Source organism: Lepidochelys kempii, chromosome 8 (assembly GCF_965140285.1).
Source record: "Lepidochelys kempii isolate rLepKem1 chromosome 8, rLepKem1.hap1, whole genome shotgun sequence".
NCBI lineage: Eukaryota > Metazoa > Chordata > Testudines > Cheloniidae > Lepidochelys > Lepidochelys kempii.
Genome location: NC_136387.1, coordinates 24,729,002 through 24,754,156, shown reverse-complemented (window position 1 = coordinate 24,754,156; position 25,155 = coordinate 24,729,002). Strand labels below are relative to the sequence as shown.

The window sequence follows — 25,155 nt, the reverse complement described above, 5'->3', positions numbered from 1 at the left end:
CTTTAAAATAATGATCTTTTCTGACAATTGGATCAGCGGTGTGCCAATTTGGACTGAGTGATCATTCTCTCAAGGGTACTGATCCATTCAAAATGATTAAGTATGAGAGGAAGTCTATACTATGGTGCAGGAATATTGCCTGTTATAAATCCATTATTCAAGTCACAGAGGTTGCTAATTTAAGGGCACTTAAATGCAGTCATAGCTAACAATTATGGTAAAGTGCAAAAGCTGACATTATTTTGGAACCAAAATATATATAAAAAATGAAAGTTAGGTATCATGTTATTATAGAACCCCCCCTAAAAATTATTACTGTAACAATATAGAATGGCACTTACCATATCGTGGTCGGAAACAGGCCCAAAGCTGGTGACGAAGATATCAGTCTTCACTTCAGTTACACGCTCTGATGAAGCAGGAAATTAGGACAGTGAGTGTCTATCAACAGCCCTCATTAGATCTAACCACCACAACTCTCACCCGAATAGAAAATTTATTGGCTTTGATTAGCTATTCTAAAATTGGTCTACAATGTGGGCTCGATAATTTACTGCTTATAGATGTAATTTCACAGTTAATATTTCCAGCAACCCTTTTTTCAATGCGCTGTCACCGTACAGCTTTTTTGAGACATGAGTTTTTATGCTAGGTGTTGAAATCTCTTTGCAGACAGGTCATAGTTCTGCTGTTAATTAACTCTTTAAATGAACCTTTGACTAATACACCTGCTTGTTTCAACAGTATAAAGAGTACTCAATAGCTAATATTGGACTCAAAACTTATCTTATGTGTCCATATGAAGTTTTACATTAATTAACCCTCTGTTTGTCTTTTATGTATATGCATGTATGTTACATATTTATATAATACACAGAGACAGAGAGAGAAAAAGACAGAGCAAATACAGTATTATGTGATATAAAGGTATTTTTATCAGCAGGGGTTTGAGGTGGCTGCATTACTCATGAGTGAAAAAGACAAGTGTGAGCCATTCCAAACAAATGCCAATTAAACCATTATACCACATCTTCATGGGTTCTGTATGTGCCTCATATTTTAAACAGCTGTTTTTTCAACGTTTTAGATTTTTGTTTAAGTTGTTATTGGCAGTGCTGTTTGAATCCATTCAACATCCCTACTGCCAGGTTCCCTTTGGATCATGAGAACAGCTATATAGGCCTTTAAGGGAGACAAAAAAGATTAATAATAACTTAGAAGCCTCTAAAATTTACGTAAACTGTGTGTGTGTCTGTGTCTATGTGTGTCTAGTGGAGTCTCCATCTCTAGCAATGTTTAAATTAAGATTGGATGTTATGCTCTAGGAATTATTTTGGGGAAATGCTATGGACTGTGCTGTACAGGAAGTCAGATGAGATGATCACAATCGTCCCTTTCTGCCTTGGAAACTATGAATCTATATTCAGTTCTAAATATTGCCTATCCTTGACCTCCAGCCAATGAGTTTTGGGGGGAATTTCCAAATGTAGAAGAAGGAAGAATACATTTCTCAGATTTCAAATAAAATGACAGTTGTAAAATGTCAGTTGTTGAGAGGCCTGGAATATTAGAAGTAGTCCCAGAGAAAATAGATTAATTAGACACAGAGCAAGAGAGGTAATCAAAGGTCCATGATAAAGGACATTTGTCACAGGACTTTGTGTCAGGAATCAGGGCCTGCAGCAGAGGCAATCTCTGGGCAACCTAACAAGTGCAGCTGTCCTGTAGTAGACTGCCTGATTGGCTACACAGTCTGATTGATTGAAAAGTCGGCAGACCGGCCCTTAAGCCCAGCAGCAGCAACAGTTGAGCAGCTGCTCAAAGCATGTGCCCATGGTTGCAATAGTTCCTGCCCCAGCTTAGGACCCAGGTAACCTGATCCTAACCCTTGGCACCAATTCCTGAACGCTGACTCTTGCTCTAACCGCTGAGCTGGCCACCCACATCCTGTTCATTGACACATTGAAACATTTTATATAGATATCACATACATTTTACATTATACACATATTCCTTCAAAGTTGTAAAACAATATAATAGAGAAATTATTGATTTAAGAGACCACTCTTCAAGTTCAAACGGATTTCATTTTGTTGAACTCTGGTGGACTAACTCTTTAATAAACGTAATTAATTGCACCTGGGATAGGACAGTAGCAAAAATAAACTCATGTTCAACAATAAAAACAGTAGCATTAACAAAGCACAAAATCTGTATACATGAAACCAAAAGTTATGAAGAGAAAGCAATAGTTGTGCACGATAATTTTATTTATATTAATTGAAAATAACTAAAACTTCTAAATATTTAAAATCTTATTTTAAAATAGCCACACATTTTTAGTGGTTAATTATCAAAATGTAATATTAGTTGTGATGTAATACATCATCACAGCTAATGTAACAAACAATGTTATTGCATCTTTTTAGGAAGTCAGCAGAGAATTTAAATAGCAGAAAAGTCAATCTCAAATATTTCTTTAAAGAAATTAAAGACTGAAATTTCCATGTGCTATTCGTAGTCACACATAGCATAATATTACAGCTGTAGATTAATTTCCTTATGTCTTTTGAATTCTAAGACTTTTATAATCAGGACTGAGTAACATGTAAATACCACAGTGACTCCATTGACAAAAGCATTTGGATAGTGAAATGTCCTCTTTAACCACCCAGTGTAATGGATTTGTGCCCTTATCAACATGGTCTGCAAGCAATTTAATTGTCTTAAATAAATTTAAGGACTCCCTTGACTCTAATTGGCTTTTGGCTTAATCTTAAAGAAGTGCACAACCTCAACCACTGGAAGAAGTACATGGTTATTACAAGACATATTCAACTTGGATGGAGACTGTTCCCACTTCCAGCCTCTACCTCTTACCAAATAAAGTTTATGTGCTGAAGATAAAACAGCCGGCAGCAAAAGAAGATTCAGATTCCGCATTATGCATTGAAACATCACTGAAAAGGTTCCCAGCATTATAATACCTTTAGTTGTTGGCCACAAACTATTCTATAGATCAAATGTCTGTAAAGATGTTCTGACATGCCCCAGTGTCCTGACCATAACCCCTACTTCCAGGAAGTGGGATGAGGTAGTGAAGGAACTGTTATGCTATCTCTAATCCATTTGAGGATGCCATTACAAAAAAGGAATCTTCAAGTATTTGACTCACTGGATTAAAATTATATTTACACCAAGGAAACCGTCCAAAAGAAAATTAAGACACCAGAGAGTTAGGGCTCAGATGATTATTGCTCAGCAAACTATTAAAACCAACTGTAATTCATTATATGCCGTACATTTCAGTGCTGGTCTTAGATATCAGAACACTCAAAAGGGCCTCTGCCTGATGGCAGAACACATGTAAATAGACATTGGACCAGAACCTCACCAGATGTAAACTAGTGTACACTAGCTGAGGATGTGGCCCACAAGATATAAACAAACATCATCCAGTATAACATAACTGCAACTGGAGCAGTTGTTTTACTAATGATATTGAGATGAAACCAATGTAAACCCTAAAAGTAATGAGTAAAATAAGTTTCTGGCTCAAATACAAACAGATATGGAAGTAAAATACTTTGTTTTAGCTTATCAGGAATTTTGTTACTTTCTGGGCTTATGATAGGCTCATAAATTGAGAAATAAATGAAAAATGAACATTGTGCAAACAGGAAATAAGCCTACTGTGTTACACGCATACACAGAAAATGTCCCACTTCCTTGGAGAATTATGTAACTGATATTTTTAACAGCAATATAACTTCTCAATTCACTAGAGAATGAATGATTGCAAGATTATTCTCAAGAAGTGGAAGATTAATTAACAGCTTCCAAACAAATCCTTGGCACATTGCATGCCAAGGTTGTGACTTAGACCAAAATATAAAGCATTGATAGATCATCAAACCCATTGAGGCATTTTTCAGACATAGGGAAGGACAAGGATCAGAATAATTCTCAGCATTTTTTTTTATTGAAAGATATAGACAATGGCAGGATCAGAGGGATGGATTCTTCCACCCTTATTCACGTTTAGTGGCACCAAATAATTTTAATTGGACTTCTCAATGTGAGTAAGAGTGGGCCACAGGGACATGCTGGCCGCTGCTTCCCGCAGTTCCGATTGGCTGGGAACGGTGAACTGCAGCCACTGGGAGCTGCGGGTGGCCATGCAAGTGTAAACAAACTGTCTAGTGGCCCGCAGCAGATTGCCCACCACTGGACTAGATGATCACACTGGTCGCTTCTGGCCTTTACATCTATGGATCGAGACCACAGTTTCACACTCAGATATGGCCTAAACCAAAACTGTGGGTGAGTTCAGATCCAATTACTATAGGTTGCCCTGATCTCTAACGTGAATATTTACTGACAACATTATTATCAAACTGTATTTGGAAAGTTTATTGTCATTGCTTATACTCTAGACATCATGTACATTGTGAAAATAATTTGTCCTGGGGTAGGGGAGCTCTCAGAGTCACAGAATGCTTTGTCCACATATATGGTTTTACAGTAATTATACCTAGCTAGTGTTCAGGAAGCTCAAGCATATAATCTAGACCCAATAACTCTTACTAGAGCCTCAAAACAGTAATCAACAAAATAACTTTTACCCATTGCATGAAACAAACACAAAATAATTTTGCTACATAATGAAGTGTAGACTAACGTAAGGATAGAATAGAACTCGAGCAACAGTAACCCACATGGGATCTCTAATATATGTTTGAGCAATAACTACAAAGATCGGACTCCATAAGGGATATCAGGCTAGATCTTCCAGTCAAACCCACCCTTCTTCTTCCCATACTTCTGCAAGATTGTTTTGTACAATCCACTAATGTCTTCTTCCATGGAAGACCTTATGAAGGGGACATGTTACTTTTATAATTGTGCCAGGCTGAAATGTTACAGAGCCCAGTGAATCCGTCAAGCGGCAAGGAAGAATGCATGCATGTGTGGAAGGAGCAGCCTAAAACCCTATAGGTGAATGTGGTCTCACCCTATAGATCTCAGGGCATCTGTGAAGAATGCCTGGCCCTCTGCATACCAACCTAGTCTCCCCTTTCCACTACTGGCACAGCCCAGTCTGTGGCCTTGCTGCCCAGTCCAAAACTGTCAACTGTCCACAGCCTCAGCCTCCGTGTTCAGTAGCCCCAGATCAGAAATTAATGGACCATTCATTCCTCCTGGAAAATCTGAGGTTTCTCTAGTGGCACTTAAAGCAGCTACTCCCTGTCTCTATCCCCACAGACAGTTATCCACTCCACTCAAATTACCACAGAACCTAAAAATTTTATTGGTCAGGCAGATGGGTTACTGGGCACTTAAGGGCAAGGCTTCACTTCCAGTCCATATGTTGCCTCCCTTCCATTGCTATCTGTGTACCTTTGATCTGTTTTACACCATGCAGGTGAAAGGATCATAGGAACCAATTTGTTGTATTTAGTCTGCTTCTGAACATGTTTAGTGATGGGGCTCAGCTAGTTCCCTTAGTAAATGATTCTATTATCTTACTGATTTCCCTCTTAATTTTTTTCCAAATGTCTAAGTTGATTTTCCCTTTTCCAGTCGGTTACTCCTCCATGCAATTCCTTGCCCCATCACTTCCAATAAATTATTACCCCTCATATACGTATAGACATTCACTAGGCTGATCTTAAATGTAGTCTCCCCTGACCTTCCTTTTGTGTTTGCAGATTTTTCCAGGCACAAATAACTGCAAATGTAGTTTTATGTCCAAGTATGTTGACATAAAACAGCTGCTATTTACTGTAGATGTCAGAGAGGCAGACATCTAAACGATTGTGTGGCTCGAAAGCTTGTCTCTGTCACCCACAGAAATAGGTCCAATAAAAGATATTAACTCACCCACCTTCTCTCTCTTCATTTTGTACCACAATTATTTACAACCTGGAAATTGCAAGTGCAAAATGTAGAGCTGCTTTTTAGAAATCATATCCATGTTGCCATTTTTTTTTCTATTATGTGCATATTTGGCTACCATGATTTAACTTAATGGGACATCTGCTCCAATATTTTTAATTCTTTCTAACTTATCAACCTTTTTTGAAATGTCAAAGTGCTCAAAGCTGTACACTCTACATTATGTGTGGCCTTACCAAGGTTGTCAATTATAATCTCCATATCCCACATTAAATCAGCATATGTGCTGTTTAGGTTTTCCATGAAAGGGAGATCCCAGAAGAAGATTGAATAAAGGAAAGTTTCCAACACAAGGTGGGACTTAGGAATGAAGCCACACATACTGAAAAAAACTCTAACTGGTACAAAATCCAGCAGCTCTACCGCTCACATCATGCCAGTGCTCCAGTCTTTATCCTAGCTCCCCGATGAATATGCAGTGCAGTGGAAGATATTATTGTATTACTTTTTGCTTGAAACATACAACTTATTGCCCATAATTATAGTATATTTTGGACTTATTTTGGAAAAAAAAGATGTTCTCAAACAACGCACGGTCAACCTGTGGAACTCCTTGCCAGAGGATGCTGTGAAGGCCAAGACTTTAACAGGGTTCAAAAAAGAACTAGATAAATTCACGGAGGATAGGTCTATCAATGGCTATTAGCCAGCATGGGCAGGGATGATTCCCTAGCCTCTGTTTGCCAGAAGCTGGGAATGAGAGACAAGGGATGGATCACTTGATGATTACCTGTTCCGTTCATTCCCTTTGGGGCACCTGGCATTGGCCACTATCAGAAGACAGGATACTGGGCTAGATGGACATTTGGTCTGACCCAGTATGGCCATTCTTACGTTCTTATGTTTTTTCTTTATCATAGTCTTCAGGATTCTTCAGTCATTCTCAGAAATACTTTTGAGTAGAGATGTTAAGATATTCACGCAACTAAAAAATATTACATGATCAAAATAAATAAATACTATAGCCCAAATCCTTGGCTAGTTTTGTGCTACCTGAATCCTAGGCCAGCTCTGTGCCAGGCTGGTCTCCCAGTGTAAGCTGGAGAAAACTCAGGGCTGTTCAAACTCAGCCCAGCTGTGAATGACTCAGAGGAGATAATATAGTAGCTGGGGACTAGCAGCTGGTGTAGGAGGTACGATACTGACTCTATACCAGTGGAAGACTCCAGTTACACTGGAATGATCATCCCATAGTTGTTCATGCCATTAGGCCCGTAGTCACTGGCATTGTTTCCAAACAGTACTGGAGGATATAGACCTATGTATACAAACAAACTAGGGTTCACCCACTAGCAATATCTGGTGGTTTCACCCTCTGACAAATTGCATTTAAAATAAATTATTATAAGATTATCTTATCCCATTAACAATTTCAACAAAGAAAAGGAGTGTATTTCTTTTTTCTTTCCCTGTATCAATTTATGTTCATATTCTAGAAAATTTTAAAGTAACTCATGGTAGGTGCAAAAATCAATTAAGAATTTGCACAAATATTTGTATTGGTGGGGGGGATCATCTGATATCAGGTTTTATGATATATTCCCTTTCTCATTGCCTTCTATGGTATATGCAGTTACTATAGCAGTTGACTGAAATCTAAAGTGGTATTAGTCAAGGATAAAGGAATATTTATTTCTAGACTAATCCAAGGATTTACATGAAAGCAGGCAAAATGTTAGTACATCAAGTGGACAAAGTGATTACTTGTTTTGTTGCCTATTAGCTTCAAAATTACATTTGAAATCCTTAATATAGAACAATACATTTCTTTCTGTGGTTCTTGAAGTTTGAAGATAATCATCCCTGAAGTCAATGAATTTGACCCATTGTTCAAGGACTCTGGTAAAACAAAAGAATTAACAGACACAAACTGAATGCAATTACTTGTTTATATCTGATTCTTTTTGCATGGTTAGTGGATAATATATTCATTCTTTTTTAGAGAAAAATGTTCTTTACAATAAATACTTCTGTTTGGAACTCTATTGAAAACTAATAGATGAGGGGAAACAAGTTAAATGGGATATTTTTCCTGGAGAGTGGAAAGGAAAACAAATTGTGGCATCTCAAAGATCATCAGTTCAAAATCATTGCAAAGAACAAGTTTAAGCCTGTACATTTAGAACCTTTTCCTTGGAAAGCCATCATATAAGACCGAATGATGGATCAGTGTGTTATAGCAGAACAGGAACAAGTATCAATTTGAATGCAGATTTCCTATTCTGTTTGTGGAGTCTAGGTACAGTGTATTTCCTGCTAAAGAAAAATGTAGAGTCTTAACACCACTGTTATACAAGAAAGGATGGCAGTTTAACTCTTGGATCATTAAACTGAAAAAGTAATAGGCATTGTGTAACTACAAAGACTGGTGGGCCAAATCTTGATACCCTTACCTAGCCAAAACCCTATAAACTTTACTGAGACATTTGTATAAGTATGGGTGGCAGAATCTAGCCCTTGGGGTCATATTCTGTTATGACCGAAATCAATGGGAGTTTCTTTGTTTGTTTTAAGAGATCGGGCTTTTATGGCCTGATCTATAGCCCACTGAAGTTAGTCAAGTCCTGGGTCAAATTTTTTGTTTCTCATTTATGCAAAACTCAGGGAATGTTTTGTTGAACTGAGAACCACAGATTTTGTCATAATTTAAAAGGTGTGTATGTTTGAGTGTATACAGATGGATGTTTTACTAAAATGCCTTGTATATCAAAATTGTTGCATAAACATACAAAACAAATATGAATGTAAAAACAATCACTTTAAACTTAATTTTGCTCTAAGGGGCAACCTTCAAAATGACAATATCACACACCTCCCAATCCTGGTCTTAGGCGGTTATCATAACCATCCAGCAGACGATCCAGTATTCTGGTAAACACTGTAGTATTGTCTTTAATTTCATCTTGTAATGAAGTTTGTCCATAGCTGAAATCAGAGAGCAGTTAACATGATAAATCATCAATTTACCAGTAAACCTACAAAACAAAATCTACAAAACCCCTACAAAATCTGCTTCATCTTGCTTATACTGATTTATGGAGACAAAATCTCTTCCATAATACCAGATTGTAGTGCATTACGTGGTCCTTTCTCTTAAACATTTTCTTTTTAAAGAACACATTTGCAATAAAAGCTTAGGTCAACGCCAGTTCATTTTTACAAATAGAAACCACGTGAAACTTGGGTCCTTTATTTCTTACTTCATTATTCGTTAGTGGCTATAATTTTTCAGTTTATATTCCACAATGACATTTGTATTTATCAGCAAATTATAATGTGTTAGATTTATAATGGTTATCAAGGGCTCCGATGAAAATAAATACATAATAAATTAAGACTGAATGGAATTTCAATACTGATAATATTTGCTAAAATAAAGAGAAAATTTAAAAATACAGAGATGTGTCCTTCCTAAACATGCATGCAGTCCAACTGACAACTGTGCGGAACTTACTATTGGATCGGAGCCAGAACACAATATGATGAAATTGTTGTTAACAGACATACATATTTATCACTTTCTTATGCTGGTACATTTTTGCTTTCCTTTTTCCATTAGCAGATTTATATAAGAAGAACAACTACAATTATTCCATGCAAGTGCGTAATCAAGCTATGTGTCGACAAGGAAACCTTTCTCTGTAAACCTTCCCTCCCAGTTTCCTAGTGCTTTAGTCCTAATTCTGACAGAAGTCCCACTGAAGTCAGTGGAAAGTTTTGTCTGAATAAGGATGGCAGAATCAAAGTCTTTGAACTTGATTACTGTACTCTCACTTAAACTGGTGTACATCAGGATGAAGCCTATTCTATTCAATGGAGTTAATGTGATATTAAACAGGTGTAAATGAGATCAGAATCAGTCTCTTAACTACCTAAAGTCCTTGCCAAATACAGGTCATGACTAATTCTCCTTAATCATCTATATGGTTGCCTTGAAACCAAATCTTGTAATCCTTACTCCATCCATTACCATGGGAAATTCCCATTAAGCATGTGTCCACCCAGTGGAATTTGGCCCTTGAACCCAAATTGCTTTCCAGCACACAATTTTGTCACATATATTATTACTGATTCAGGTAACCAATATGATGCAGAACACCTTTTGTAGGGTGATATCATCTTGCTGAAAACTATTACACTCTTGGCCAGCATGTTTCCTATATGGACATTAGTAAAGGGGGTCAGCATTCTGCCAGCCCTAGTTGTTCTAACCAGCCTGGATTGTTTTATAAGGAAGTAATGGTTATGTAAAAGATGAAATTATAAAAAACCCTATTATTTCTTTTAACCTCATCAATTTAGTCTTGTTTGTACATCCCACATACATAAAAATGAGGGTTGGGGAGGGGAGAATCTGTTTGCATGACCTGTTCCATGGGACAGAAAAAATCACTATTATGTTAATTTCCAAAGAGGTTTTGAATAAAGGAAACTACAGATTCAAACAACTAACAGAACCTATATTCACAGCGTTTTAACCACCATTTTATTTAATGTATTGTTTGGAGGGCCATATGTTCCTTTTATTAGTAAGAATGTTTAAACAAAGATATCTACTGTTCTGTTTTTAATTAATAGAATAAAATGACAAATACCTTTCCTAATGAAAAATTATTAATAAATTCTAGCATGTTTCCTTTCAGCTACTATAAACATAAAATATTTCTAGTATGATTGGGGTTCCTTTTTAAATTGATAATTTTAAATTATAAGTGACCGATGTAAATATTTTCAGACATCTTTTCAGATATTACTTATATGTTAATTAACAAATTACGCTGGTGTATTACACTTTTCCCCCATATGCATTATATTTTAAAGGATCCATTCCCAAATGCATTACATAGAGCTGTGGTACAGGACTCTTCTCTGGATTAAATTCTATATAAACACTCATTGTCAGTAAACAAACTGCTGTGCATACATATCTCAAGGAGAGCAGAAGGTCATCAAGATTAAGGTAGAAGAAAGTACACTTTTGTAAGGTTGATGAGAATAAATAAATGTGTATCCCTGGGGTAAAGGAGGGGAAAGAGTGATGGACAAATGGCAATGTAATCTGAGAGGATGTGATAAAACATAATTATGTCATTAATTGTATTTCTGGGTGTGGAATTTTAAGTACATTTATCTATTCTTCACATTATTTTTCCAAAAGCAAATGTGTTGGGTGGTGTTTTGGTTTTAATTAACCGACATATCAGCATAACATGAGCAGTTTGCACAAGTGTAACAGACAATACATTATCAATTCCAAGTAACAGTGATTTTTTCCACTGTAAATTATCCAAACTCAGGAAACCATTCTTGGTAAAATAGCTCCAACATTGATTTTTATTTTCTGTGAACAGAACCATCTGATTGAAAACCTGTAACCTTTCCACATAAGAGACATTTTATTTAATTAGAATACTATACTTGCCAAGGATTTAACAAAAAACTAGAATTAAAGGCAAGTGACGTTGCTTTGGATAAAATGACTTCATAAACAGATATATTTAATGTGGGTGTGTATATTTTCAAGAAACATATCAAAGTTACTCTATGTGACTGTGGTTTCATATTACACCACTGTACAATAAAACACTGTACACTAACTCCATCTACAGGTCATTATAATAGTGACACTTCATATAATTTTTCAAAAGCAGTCAAATGAATTTTAATTCTTACTTTAGAATACACACAATTAATATATTTCCAGTGAAACATAATTTCCAAAAATACACTAGCAAATGAAAAAACAAAATGAAATACCCAAAGAATACTTTAAATTCTTACTTTTTAGACAGATTTTTCAACAAGTTTTTTTTTAATCTTTCTTGTTTGTTCAAAACGTATGTTAAACTGTATACGTACACTGTTTACATCTCTATTTTTTAGAAGAAACACTCATGCAAAATAGACCTTTTTATCCTCTTGTATCTATCTAAGCTTTTCTGGTTGGTCATGAGATAAATTTCTCTAGAGCTGCTGAATAAAAGACGTAAAAGAAGACATAGGAACGTGTGTACAAAATATTTTCTAAGGCTTATCATTGACAGTGGAAAAATATAATGACCTTTATTCATTAGGTAGGATTGTAGATAGGATTTTAATGTTTTAAAATACAATAAAAGATATATCTGAGATCCCCCCTCCAGTGAATTTTGGATTATACTTTCCTTTTCAAGTATACTCAAGTTTAGCCCATAGGTTTAGTAATCAAATAAGATAATTGTATGATCATGAATGGTACTAGCACTAATGCTAACTCTCCACAAAGTTGTTTTTTTTTTTTAACAGATAGATTAAACAGCATGTACTTTCAAACCCAAGGGTCTGTGGTGGGGCCTGATCCTGCAAATTCTTAGGCATGTTAGCCTTCTTCACCACTCAACAAGGGCCAGTTTCATGAGGAAGAACTACTTTAATGACTAAGGATTTGCAAGAACAAAACAGTTTTATTAACAAATTAGGACCCAATCCAGAATCCAATGGGAGTTTTGCCACTGATTTCAGTGAAAGCAGGATTTGGCCCAGAATACTGAAATAAAATGCCTTAATTACACTTTCCTTTCTATTTGATTCACAGTCACAATTGAAATATAGAATAAACTCTCATAATCTTTATCTTTGAGTAGAAGGGACAATATATTATTTTATATGTATTTAATTGATAATTTAGCTTGAATATGGTTCAGATAGTTTCTGCTGAAGACTTTCTTAATCTTAGCATAAAGATGTTAAGTAAACAAATTGTAGTTTACTTTCACTCTTCATTATTTAGATTTAGCTGGGATTTGAACAAGGATTAACTTCCTCCAATACATTTAGTAGAGCCCAGTGCATGTGATAGTTGTTTCTTATGCCTTTATAACAAAGTAAAGGTTCCAAATGTCTTTTTTAATAAAAAAACAAACAAAAAACTTTTAAAATATTTTTCCCCACCTTCTTCCAGACAGTGTATTCAAAAGCAGGGTCCAGGCCCAAAGACAGTCACAAAGTGCTAGAATGCTCTTCATGATGGGCTCTGAAAGCTGGAAAGGAAAATAAATAACAATCAACAACCCTTGCATTAAAACAGTCATTTGGGAAAACACAACAGGACTCTAGTAACTTTAGCTAAATAATCTGATGTCAGTCAACGACCTCACAGTGCTATGGCACGTCATTCAGAGTAAAAACAAAAATGATGTCCCATCCATTCACCTCTTTGCCTTCCTTTTCTGGACTTGGAAATATTACTGTTTATTTATACATACATGGCCATTGGTTTTTAATCTTGATTATATTACTTTTCAACTTTTAAAAAAATGGATTACTGAATTAAAGTGCTTGGCCCCAGAATAGGTTTAAAAGGCCACTGTTCAGTATCCTCCTGTGTTAACAATGTCGAGGTTTTTCATGATATCTGAGAATAACCAAATATAATTGCTTGTTGCTTGCTCTTTTTTTTACCTACTTGAGTGCAGATGTGTTAGTTAGGATCTCTGCTAGTGACTGAGTGGAGCAGTTTCCCTGGTTATAAGTGCTTTACCTGAGTATTGTGGAAACAACTTTCTTCAGAGACATTCCTGTTTCTAGTCTCTTGTTTACCGAAGCATCATTGTGTAACTAGTATAATGTTTGGAGTCTTATTCTGCGATCTGCTGCTAAGTATGCACACTAATACTTCAGTCAGGCTAAAGGACACACTTTATTAATCAAACCATGTGCTAAATGCCTACATACCATCTTCTAAATCTCTAGCCATTCTCACTGGTTGACACTAGGAAATTTTCTGCATAAAGAGTCTTTTTACATGCCTCTCCAAATGGCTCCTGATTTATTTATTTATTATCCTATGATTTAATCCAAACAGATTGTAATTAAAGTAAAAAGTGAGTAGAACCTACATATTCCCCCCCCCCCCCCCAGTAAGCTTAAAAACAAACTTCACTGGTATTTGTGGAATCAATGTTCAACATTCAAGTGGCTGGCTAGATGCTGCTGCAGGTCTCTCTCTATATTTTTATGTGCTGGAATCCAGTGACTTTCCAGCATTCATCTATTTTAAAAAAGCAAAAATGTAAAACCTCTATTTTCCCCTAAGAGTCAAAATGAGGAATGAATTGGAATATTTAAAACATCTGAGAAAATGAAGCACTCTATATGTTCCTATTGTTGTACCTTTAAATAATTCTACCCCAATCCATTGCACACTCTCAGGGACAATCTAAATCAATAAAATACCATTACAGAGCATCAGATGAGCAATGAAATGCAATTAACGTGTTTATAGTGAAATGATCAGAAGGTAAACAAGCAGTGGGTTTGAGCTAATCTAGATGGATGTGGTACAGGTGAGTCGGATGTAACAGGAAAACAACCGTAGAGATAGTCGATTTAAATTTCACTGTTATCATGTCCCCCTATAATAATAAAGATAATATCTGTAGTCTCAAAATCACCATCTCCTATTACTGTTAACTTTTGTTTTTGCAAAAGGTTCCTCAGTGTAACAAAAATGAATCAATCTCAACTATCTTCTGTGATCAGATGGGCTCCCCAACCACCCCCCTTAAATAAAACCATAGAGACATTATAATTGCTGGAGAAGTAAAGTTTCTATCAGCCTAAAAAAGCAAATGCAAACATACAGTTTAAAAGAGCATTAGGCAATTCCAGTTCCCCCAACCTCACCTGCCCACCCCCACCCCAGACATTATTTTAAATATTCTTCAGTTTTCCTATTCAAAATGGGAGAAAGACCTACACATCTCTGATCATTTTAGTAGCGTCCATTGGAAAAGATGCATTTTAATGCCTTTCTTGATCCATGGTGAGAGATATGCCTTGTTCTGAGGCTCAGATTTAGACATGTTTTCTTTCCTGCATTTCAACTTTTGTATTTTCCCCACCTCTCCCTGAGAAAGTCATCCCCTCACCCCAACCCCCGAAAAATGTTTTTTCTAAGGGACTATTTTCAGATCTGTTCATGTAAAAATGCCCACCGATCGCTGCGGATTCTCAACCTGGGGTTGGGGGGTGGGGGAAGAATGGGGTGGGGGTTGAAATGTACCTGCTAGGGGGAAAAAATTGGTCACCTATATACTTAGATGTGATTCCAGAAAAACCCGAGCGATCTATGGTCTGTTAGCGATAAATAAGCAGCTCTTACCTAGAGCCCCTCTGGGCACAGGTTCGCAGAATTCCTGAAAAAGTCTGCCAGAGAAAAATCGCTCAAGAAATCAAGGCTGCTGGAAGGTAAGGAGCCTTTAGAGCGGCTGAGGCTATGCTGCTTTCCCCGGCTCCGCTTCTCAAGTCATTCGGTCTCAGCCATCATGGATTCTGCCGGTGCTTCGGTGTGAGAGATTTAACACCCAAATTTCTTTCCCCAGTATTCAGACCGCAGCTACACAACAAAAGCTTTCTCTTTACCAAGACAGTAGTAATACGTCCCAGGGTAAACCGGATGTGAAAGAGGCTGTGACTTCATGCCAGAGAGATTTTATTTTAGAAAGGAAGGTGGTACCAAGCTCTCATCTAGAGACCAATCCGCCCATATTTTTATATGCAGCACAATTTAACTTCCAGTACTCTCGCCCTAATCCCGTTCTCTCTGGCTGCAGACTCAAATCCTTCTACAATCTGCAGTGTTATTATTATTTTCGGGGGGAGTGTGTACGGTGGGGGGCTGGGAGATTACACTTGGAATCTTATGACACTTGCAATTTACAAAACACCCTATTTTAAGGCGCTTTCACTAAAAATACAACCGAGCTGCGTTAGCATTCCCCCTTTGATCCAATATTTAATAGCTGCATAAATATGAATGAAGGCGAGCTAGGAAATATCGAGGAGGCAGTATAGTATGTTTGTGTGTCTAGATATATGTATACAGGCATAGGTAGATGTACACTGTAGATGAAGCCCGTAGGAAATCAGTTTAAAGCGGGGGGGGGGGGGGTTCCAGACCTTTATGCACATTTAATGGTAGGTGACATGTTTGTCTAGAGTGGTCTTTGCTGTTGACGACATGGAAGGAACATATTTAAAGGCTGTTTCAGGGGTTGGGGGAGTAGCCGTGTATGGAAACTCGTGTGTGTGTGTGCGTGTGTGTGTCTAGATAGATAGATTGGGAGGGGGCTGGGGGGGGGCGCGAATCTGGATCCCGTTCTGTTTCCAGACTGTGCCATTTACCATAAACACAGCTGAGATGCGATTATTTTATATCAATTAGATCAAATATCTCCTGCCTACCAAGCCCCACCCCACTCTCTTCAATGTCACTGTTTTAGCATGCATCCCTTACAGCCCAGCAAAATAATAACAAAATAAGACGACCAATAAGGCACAATAATAGCCCAGGAAAGATTGCGCGCGTGAGTCTATATATACATCCCCCTGCTTGCAGAACAGAGTATGGGGCTCATCTTTAGATTTTATGAATGGAATGGGTTTGCTTAGGAACAAGGTACAGTCGCCGTGTGATGCAGGAGAGGGCTTACAGGGGACCGGTCTCAATAGGTGGTAGGAGCTGTCCATCCAGTAGCAAAGCACTGGGAGCTCTCCATGGTCCTGCCGAGGACCTCACTGAACACCGTGTTTAGCATCGGTATAGTAAACCGTGCGGAGAAGTCCTAAGGCTGATGAGTGCCCTGCTCAATAACTAGCATTACCATCTTCTTAGATCAACCTGCTGCACGCCTGGGAAATGGGGTCACCTAAAAAGCTACTTTTTGGTCCTTTTTTAAATCAATGAGGTTTTCAGTCTTGGAACACGGCAGTCTCAATAGCAGTGGCTGCAGGTTTTCTGGACACTACAGGGGCTTTGATAGGGCATAAATGCATTGCTGCCCACCAGAAGTCCTGGAGTACTTTTCGTCAGAACTGACATCTGAAGGCAAAGAAAACTCCTCAGACCTGAAGATTATTAGAGATAAAAAAAATTACCACAACTCACGGTGGCCCATCTGTTTTGAGGATAATCCCAAAGGTTAGCATCACTTTAAACCTAAAATAATTGACTTTTCCCTCCTACAGCAGTAGACTGGGGCAGACCAGCGGGTATGCTCTGCTTCTGTAGAGAAGTCAGGAGGGGAAGTAAGATACAGCCAGAGCTGATGAGATTCCAATACACTTTCAGAGAGTATGACCCAATCACATCTGTCGTAGAAGTTGGCTACCATGCTTTTAGCTCATGACATATCTCAATAGCTCCAACCTCCTGTAATTTTGCACATGTATGCCCATCACACCGAATTACTGTGGGCTTTCTCTAGGGTTACCCATATTTAGTGTAAGGGTTAAATGACCCCTTAGTTTTAAGTTAGAAGGGAGGGAGATGCAAGGGACATATTATGCAATATTATGTCACAGTCACACATTGTATGTAAGACAATTCTTTCTCATGCTTTTTTCTCATGTGATCACCAAGGGTATTTTTTGCACTTCATCGTGATCCTGCTCCCACTGAAATTAAAATCCCTATTGGTGACAGTAGTCCCTGGATCAACCCCAATCTTTCTGTAAAGCTACCTTTTCAAGCCTCATGTTGTATAACATTCTTCACACAATATATATCCCCACACCACACTATATATTGCATTATTTGTTTCTGCAACAGAATATGAAGGATTTCAGAACAATGCTATTCATAGCTGATGCTGGCAATGACTTTCAAGGTGTTAAGGTGCTGTAAAAATGTTGGAGAAGAAGTTATTATAGCTTAAGTGCATCAATGCTTGGCCTAAACCCAACAGAATTAGGAATTTTGTTTGAGAAAGTCTATTTAGTTTAGCCCAGGTGCTCTCCCATTTGTTATTATCTGCATGAAATAGCCAAAAGATATCTAGATACATAACGTTTGTAAAGATCAGTGTTCATTGTTGCATTCTTGACTTTGTTTCTCCATGTTTCCATTTCAATTCATCCCATTTTGGTTCAAGGTTGGCCACAGTGCATAAACTATCTAAAGAAATTCAAGGAATTGTTAAATGAAGAGACACACTGGTTCACAGTCAGCACTAACCAGAGATATTATATCAGTGGCTGGTATGGAATCACTCACATCTTATTTCATGGCAAGATATAGTTTCCAAATGCATTACATTGCAAACTTTTCCTGCTATTGATTGATATAATCCCCTGTGCATTTATGGCCTAATTCTGCAATCTTTACTTTTTCAGTGAAGGGTTAGAGAGTTTTGGCTGGGTAGTATTTAAAATAGGACCCTTAGTTGAAACTTTTAAACAGTGCAGGGGTTTTAGTCCCATACATTCCATTAAAATCTGAAGAAGATGTATGGCTCTGAATCCCTTGCACTGAATTGAAAATCCCAGCCCTGTGAATAAAAAGAGTTATATTTGTTACAATAACAAAAAAGCCATCTAATTGAAGACAATATTGCAAATAGAAATATATTTTTAACACTAGGCCTTCTTTTTTTCCCCAGTTGATCATTGCAAAATTGCAGAAATAAACAGATATCCTACATTGCTTCACTATTTCATTTCTTTTCCTCATTCAAAGAAATGACTGCATCAATTTTAAAGAAATTTGGTGACTATAGTATTACAGCCAGAGGGAATATATTGCATGCCAAAATTTCATCTGTAGTATATTTTGAGTTATAATCTACCGCAAATGGGTAGAGCTACACTGGCAACACTGGAATAGCAACTGTTAAAATTCTTTTCTCAGTTTACTTGCATTGGGATATAAAATAAAAGTGTTTTGTTTTTATTTAAGTTGAGCATGCAGGGTTATATAGAATTGTCCATTCTTCCACTGGTATAACTGCTGTATACCAAAGGATGACAAGGTTTTGGGATTCTCCCTGGGTGAAGATATTGACCTAAAATAGGAAGCAGCACATAATCTCTTTAATTCTTTCTCTTAAAAATGTAGGACAAAACCATTCATTTTTCTTCTGTGGCTGAGATTCTAGCCCATCAGCAAGACATGTAGCCCAGATTTTCCCATTTCCTTTCAAAGCCTGTTAGCACAGACCTCATTTCAGTCAATAGGAAGTGATAAATATATTTGGGTTTAGTGAAAAAAAAAAGATTGGGGTATTATGTGCTTTGGAGAAAAATTGTAAACTGAGATTTCTGGTTTTTAAAAAAAGAAAGCATTTGATCGCATGTTTTGCACAGTCATTGGTTCCTTGTTAGGTTCTTCTTACCTAAAGGGAAACATTTTCAAAGATGGCGGGGTGAGTGTGAGAGACAGGTCTCTTACTATTCTGAGATTGCTGTGGTCTGAAGAGCCTATTTCAAAGCCCAGTGAGGCTAACGGGAGTTTTCCATAGACTTTAGCAGGTTTTGGATCAGATCCTGTGGCTAGGATTTTCAAAGGAGTCTATGAGAGTTAGGCATCCAACTTCAATGAGAGTTGAGTATCTAACTCTTTTAGGTGCCTTTGAAAATCTCCGCCTAAATGTATAACTAATACCATTTAGGTCCAGCTGATTTTGATTTTCAGTGTGTTTTTCAATTGAATAAGGAGAGATGGATTTGGCTCTTAATATCTCCAAGTTGTTAACTATTAGCTGTGCATTTCACTGCATAGATCTGCAGTTCACATTTGGAAAATGAAGATGTCAAGAAGACCTACGTGACTCATTATTTTCTAGCCAGCTTATTAATTGGGCAAATTTTCAAAAAATGGTTCAATCATGCACATGATGAGCTACTGCTGTAGTTAAATGCTTTTTAAAAAAATCTAAAAAGTTCAACTGTTACATCTTGCTGAAGGATTGATTAGATAATGTTTGTGCTTTGTGTATGGAAAGTTGCATATTAGTGCAAAATGGTAGTGGTAGTAAAGTTAGACCAGTGACATCTTACTTTCAGTGGAATGTTCAAAAACAAATAACTAAAAGAGTATATTAAAATTAACACACAGCCAGATTTTCAAAATTGCTCCACGCACATCTCATATTTTTTTCAAAGTGAATTCCTGGGTGTGGAACATTTTTCATAATCTGTCCACTTATTTAGCTGCCTAAATCTGGCCAATGATCTCTACATACAAAATATCTTTTATATACATTGACAGGTCAGCCTGTCAAAAAATGTTTTTAAATAGTGTGTTTGTTCACCTTATTAATATAGTAGTTTTCCCATCACACAATTACATATATATCTATGTGTGTGTGTAGTGTATAAACATCATATGTATGTAAAATGACTGAAATGTTCCAGGAGAAATGCTCTAGTACAATTTACCCCAAACAGCAGATCAGATAAAGAATTAAAACAAATATCCATCTGTTCCAAAGCTTTGATCTCTGTTAGTTACAAGTCTTGCTTATGTGATTAAACAAATATTTTGTAGATATATAGCTAAGATTTGATTTTTAATTTAATGTGCTCCATAAATATATAGAAGTGTGGCTACTCTCCCTTCGTAGACTTAGGGAAATTTAATTAATTAGATTGCTTTTTTACTTCAATTTACAACTGCAGAAAAGGCATGAGTGAGTATCTCTTGACACCTAACATTTTTGCAGTTGACTCATGGTGATATCAGCCTGGAGTACATATAAATGATGCCTCCTCCCCCAACCCTTAAAATATATGAGTAAAAATGGAAGAAGACTTGGTTGGAAAATCTTTATGAGGATTTTTGAGAATAAGTTTCACTGTTCTCAGAGAGTCATTTGGATTTGAGATACTATGTACCATTAAAGAAAAATGGATGTTCTTTCTGGGTACATGTTGAAAGACTGAAATTGACACTTTGATTGAACACATTTCCTACCAAAATACTGGGACAAAGAACTGAAGAACTAACTGATGCCAAGAACCTTGAAAAAGATAATTGATTGCCGAACGCTAAAATGCCCTGATACAGTTTGCCAACCTTCTGTAAACTTTCACTTGTGAAATTATCCAAGCATCTTAAAATAAAGTGAAATGTGTTTATTATACCTTGGCTTGAAGGTGAAGATTGCTATTTTCCCCAAATACGACCACCAAACGAAGTTTGTGAAACTGAAAATTTAGGTTGCTATCATAGGTGTTAACAACACTTCATGACAAATGTCATAATGGCAGAAAGGTATTAGAATCCATCTTTTAAAGAAATTTTAGAATTTATATATAGCAATACCAGAAAAAGAATCAATTCCTTGACCAAAGTCATGTGAGGCTTTAAAAGACAAGAAAGGATTATAAAAAAAACATTGTAACCTTGGAACTATTTGGCAAAACTTTCTGTAAGCTTTTGTGATGGTGGCCATTGATGAAACATGAGGCAGGTCTATTTCGAATATTTTTTTTCAACTTCTCTATTTTCGGCAGTAACTGGATTTTCCTGAATGCCATATCTCCACCATAGAGCAGTATGCCCTGTGCTCCACCCAACCCTACTGATGAGGTAAAAACTTGACATTTGAAGCCTAGACCTTTCCAGAGCCTTTAAAATCCCTTTATTTCACCTTTCTGCACCCAGGCTTCACTAGGACAACTATTCTCCATGCAGAATAGCTGAACTAAATTACATTCAGCACTCTGTTAATGCCAGTCTTTAATGACAAATGGGTGCCATTCATCCACACTCAGGAAATGACACCGTGGTTTCCACAGCACTCCAGACAGCTTGCCCTGCTCATGAACTGAGAAATCCATTTTGGGATTCAAACCTTGATATTGTGATTAGCAGTTGAGTGTACCAACCTGTGAGCTCATACTAACTATACTCTTTCCTAATGATCTTCAGGGGCATCATGTGCATTCACATTTACATCTACACTTACAACTATCTTTGATTATAACCTTCCTAAAATCTGACAGGATGATACCAATTTGAGTGGGAGCTGTGCTAGATAGTTCCAAATCTGCTGAGTTTGTTTTTCCTTAAAAAAAATTATCTTGCAGCAGCATGGTTAGTGCATTAGTAAGCGTCCATTGCTTGCCACTTTGGAATAAATGAAATAACTGAGTATGAAAATATGATGGAAAGTGAGTGGTGACTGGAACAGGGAAACAGAAAACAAATCTGATGAAAATCTATGTCCGTGTACTTGTGTACATGTTATACATGCTAAATAACAGATTATCCAGAAAATGTGAATGGCCTCAATGGTTACTATCTTTGTGTTGTTTTTGTTTGTTTGTCTGTTTAGTTTTGTTTCATTTTTAGTTTTATGTTGAAAATTCTTGTTCACTTTCCCGGTTATCAACATTATCTCTGGCTTTGCCACATGAGTTGCGAGTCAAGATTCTTGGGCCTCGCTTCAGCAGAAAATTTAAACGTGTTTAAATAGATCCCTGTTTAGGTACTTAAGCACATGATGAAATCCCATTAATTCAAACTGATTTTAATAGTGCTCTTGAAGTACAAGATTTAGGTGCCTTGCTGAATAGGGATGATTTGCTGATTTGGAACCCTAGCTCTCCCACTGGCTTGCTATGTGCACGTCATTTAAATTCTCTGTGCCTCAGTATGCTCATCTGTAAATGGATATAATACAACCTGCAATCTGTACTCAGCCAAAACTCCCTTAGACTTCAGCCGCACTTTTGACTGAATAAAGACTGCACGACTAGGGGTTTCATAAGGGTGTTGTTCAGTAATTACATAAAAGTATGTAAAACATTTTGAGATCCTTGGAATAAATTGAATGTTTTGTGATGTATGTATCTACCAACATGACACAACATGTGTCAGTTAGGTGTGGATCAAGCTGTTGAATGGAGGTGTTAATCCCAAGGCAATTTTGCACATACTGTACATGGTCACCACATTTGTTTGTGTCTATGGTTTTGAATGTACATAGCCAATGTACTATATAAACAATTGAGAAAACACTTGAGTAATATCCTGGAGATCTACAGATTCATATTTCATTTCAAAGTGACCTTTTGTGATAAAATGTTGGTGCAGTGAAGTGTGGTAAATATGTGGGTGTTTTTATACTGCTCTAACTCTTGATCATATTAAAAAAGCAATGATGTCAATGAAATGTTATAGTTGAATACTTAACTATTGCATTTCCTTAAATGTTTTGAAGTTCCTGATTCAAAAATCATTGATTATATTGCACATTGGTACATTCGGGTTTACTGTAATTCATCTATAGGGCCATAATTTGTTTAACATTGGGAAAAGACATTTTTTCAGACTCATTTAATTCAAAGGCAACTGAAATAATTTTTTTTAAAGGGAGAAAATATCTTTGGATAGGGACCAAGCATGCAAAATCTCAATCCAAATCAGAATTTTTCAGAAAATTATCAAAGAATGAAAATATAGGTTATAACTGAAACTCTTTTTCAAGATTTCTTTTTATGAAAGCTAAAGTTTAAAATCAAATTTACACAAGTTAAGAGGGAAGGTACTGTGCATCTGGGGTCAGGCTTGAGTTATGAGAGATTACAAGTATTGGTTGCAAGGTTCACAAGATACATACATAGCACATAACCAGCATAGACCCAGATTGGAGTTTTTAAAACATCAGTGGATAAGTGGTGTGACAGACTCAGACCAGTGGGGTACAGGAGTCTGGTAGAAGGCAAATATATTGGCCACTGGATTAATAATTTTCTGTTCCCTGTGTGACCAGAGCAGGGGCTGCCCTAGAGCAATCAGGAACCTGCTAGAAACAATTAAGACAGGCAAGCTCATTAAGACACTTGGAGCCAATTAAGAACTTACTAGAATCGATTACGGCAGGCAGGCTAATCAGGACACCTGGTTTAAAAGGGACCTCCCATCAGTTGGGGAAGGCACACAAGGAGCAGGGAGTGAGAAGGCATGCTGCTGTAGGATTGAAGAGTACAAGCGTGATCAGGCTTCAGGAGCAAGATCCTGCAGTGAGGATAAAGAAGGTGCTGGTGGAAGGCCCTGGGGAAGTAACCCAGGGAGTTGTAGCTGTCATGCAGCTGATACAGGGGACATTGTAGACAGCTGCTATCCACAGGGCCACAGGGCCCTGGGCTGGAACCCAGTGTAGAGGGTTGGCCCAGGTTCCCCCCATCCCCCAACTCCTGACTGGACACAGGAGGAGTTGACCTGGTCAGTGAGAAATACCAGAAGGGAAGGTCTAATTTGGAAAGGGATGAGGTTAGCTGAGTGAATGGCAGGTTTGAACGTCTAGCAAACTGAGGGCTTCCGTGAACCTCTGAGGCCAGCAAATCTGCCAAAAAGTGCAGGATTCACCAAGGCAAAGGAGGAACTTTGTCACAGTGGTCTCGGGTGCACTACCCATAGAATGTATTTAGAGTCCAAGTCAGTATTAGTGTAGAAAATAGGTACATGGGTGAGGCTCATCAGGAAAGAAATCCTGACTGGCAGTCTCATTTACTCATTCTAGTACTGACGGTGTCCCATGATATGCTCCGTGTAGATGTCTCTGGACCACCTGATGGTGTCAGACACCATGAACTGTCTCATGAGCTGGGTGTAGCGCCGACCAACTCTGCACGCTCTTAACAGTGGCTCATTGTGGGGGTCTGTCGTGCCCAGGGCTACCACGACGAGGGCGTGGATCTGGACCTCATAGCCTTGGGCTCTCAGCGTGTCGGTCAGTGGGGTGTATTTCAACACCTTCCGAGCTCAGGCCTCGTGGAAGGCTAATGACCTGTTTTCTAATGGCACTGTGACATCCACTATGAGGACCTTCTTCTTTTCCGTGTCAGTCATGACAATGTTGAGTCACAGTCGGCTGTTTTTTCCCACAATGGTGTCTTCAGGGATCTGTTGGACACAGACTCCTGTGGGCGTGCCCAGGTGCTGGTATACCTCTCCCTCCTTGAGTGAGTCCAGGGGCTCATCCTGGATCAGGAGCTGTGACGCCTGGACCAGATCCCTGGCACAGCCATTGATGTGGAGGGAGGTGCACTTTTGGGGGTTGAAGTGGAGGCCCATCCGCTGGAGGCTTTCTAAGCTGTCAGCGACCAGGACCAGATCATCCCCGTAGGCCAGGATGTTGATTCTCTTACCATGAAGGTCAAAGCTGGCCGGGCCACTGGAGATGGTTTGGATGGGTGGTTCCATGGCCAGGTTGAAGATGATGGGGCTGAGGGGGCAGCCCTGTTTCATGCCGCAGCAGAAGGGGATGGCATCCATCTCTCCATCCGTGGCACGGATGGTGGTGGTGCAGTCCTTGTAGAGGTCCCGGAGGATCTGGATGAAGGCCTCTGGCATCCCGAACTCTCCCAGGGTGGCAAAGATGTGATGGTGGGGTATGGACCCAAAGGCATTGGCCAGGTCGAGCCATGCTA

The 25,155-nt window shown here is 37.9% G+C and overlaps 1 protein-coding gene across 1 annotated transcript in view; it reads right to left on the bottom strand.

Moving 5' to 3' along the window:
- The window catches only part of GABRA1 (gamma-aminobutyric acid type A receptor subunit alpha1), a 56,097-nt gene extending 40,547 nt beyond the window's left edge, over positions 1 to 15,550 (bottom strand). Inside the window, exons 1-4 of the mRNA XM_073355911.2 lie at positions 15,101 to 15,550; positions 12,889 to 12,977; positions 8,771 to 8,883; positions 342 to 409 (exon numbers count right to left, since the gene is read on the bottom strand). Of these exons, the coding sequence (XP_073212012.1) occupies positions 342 to 409; positions 8,771 to 8,883; positions 12,889 to 12,962 (255 nt within the window). The 5' untranslated portion in view covers positions 12,963 to 12,977; positions 15,101 to 15,550. The remainder of the gene's footprint in view (positions 1 to 341; positions 410 to 8,770; positions 8,884 to 12,888; positions 12,978 to 15,100) is intronic.
- Between the last annotated feature and the right edge of the window lie 9,605 nt (positions 15,551 to 25,155).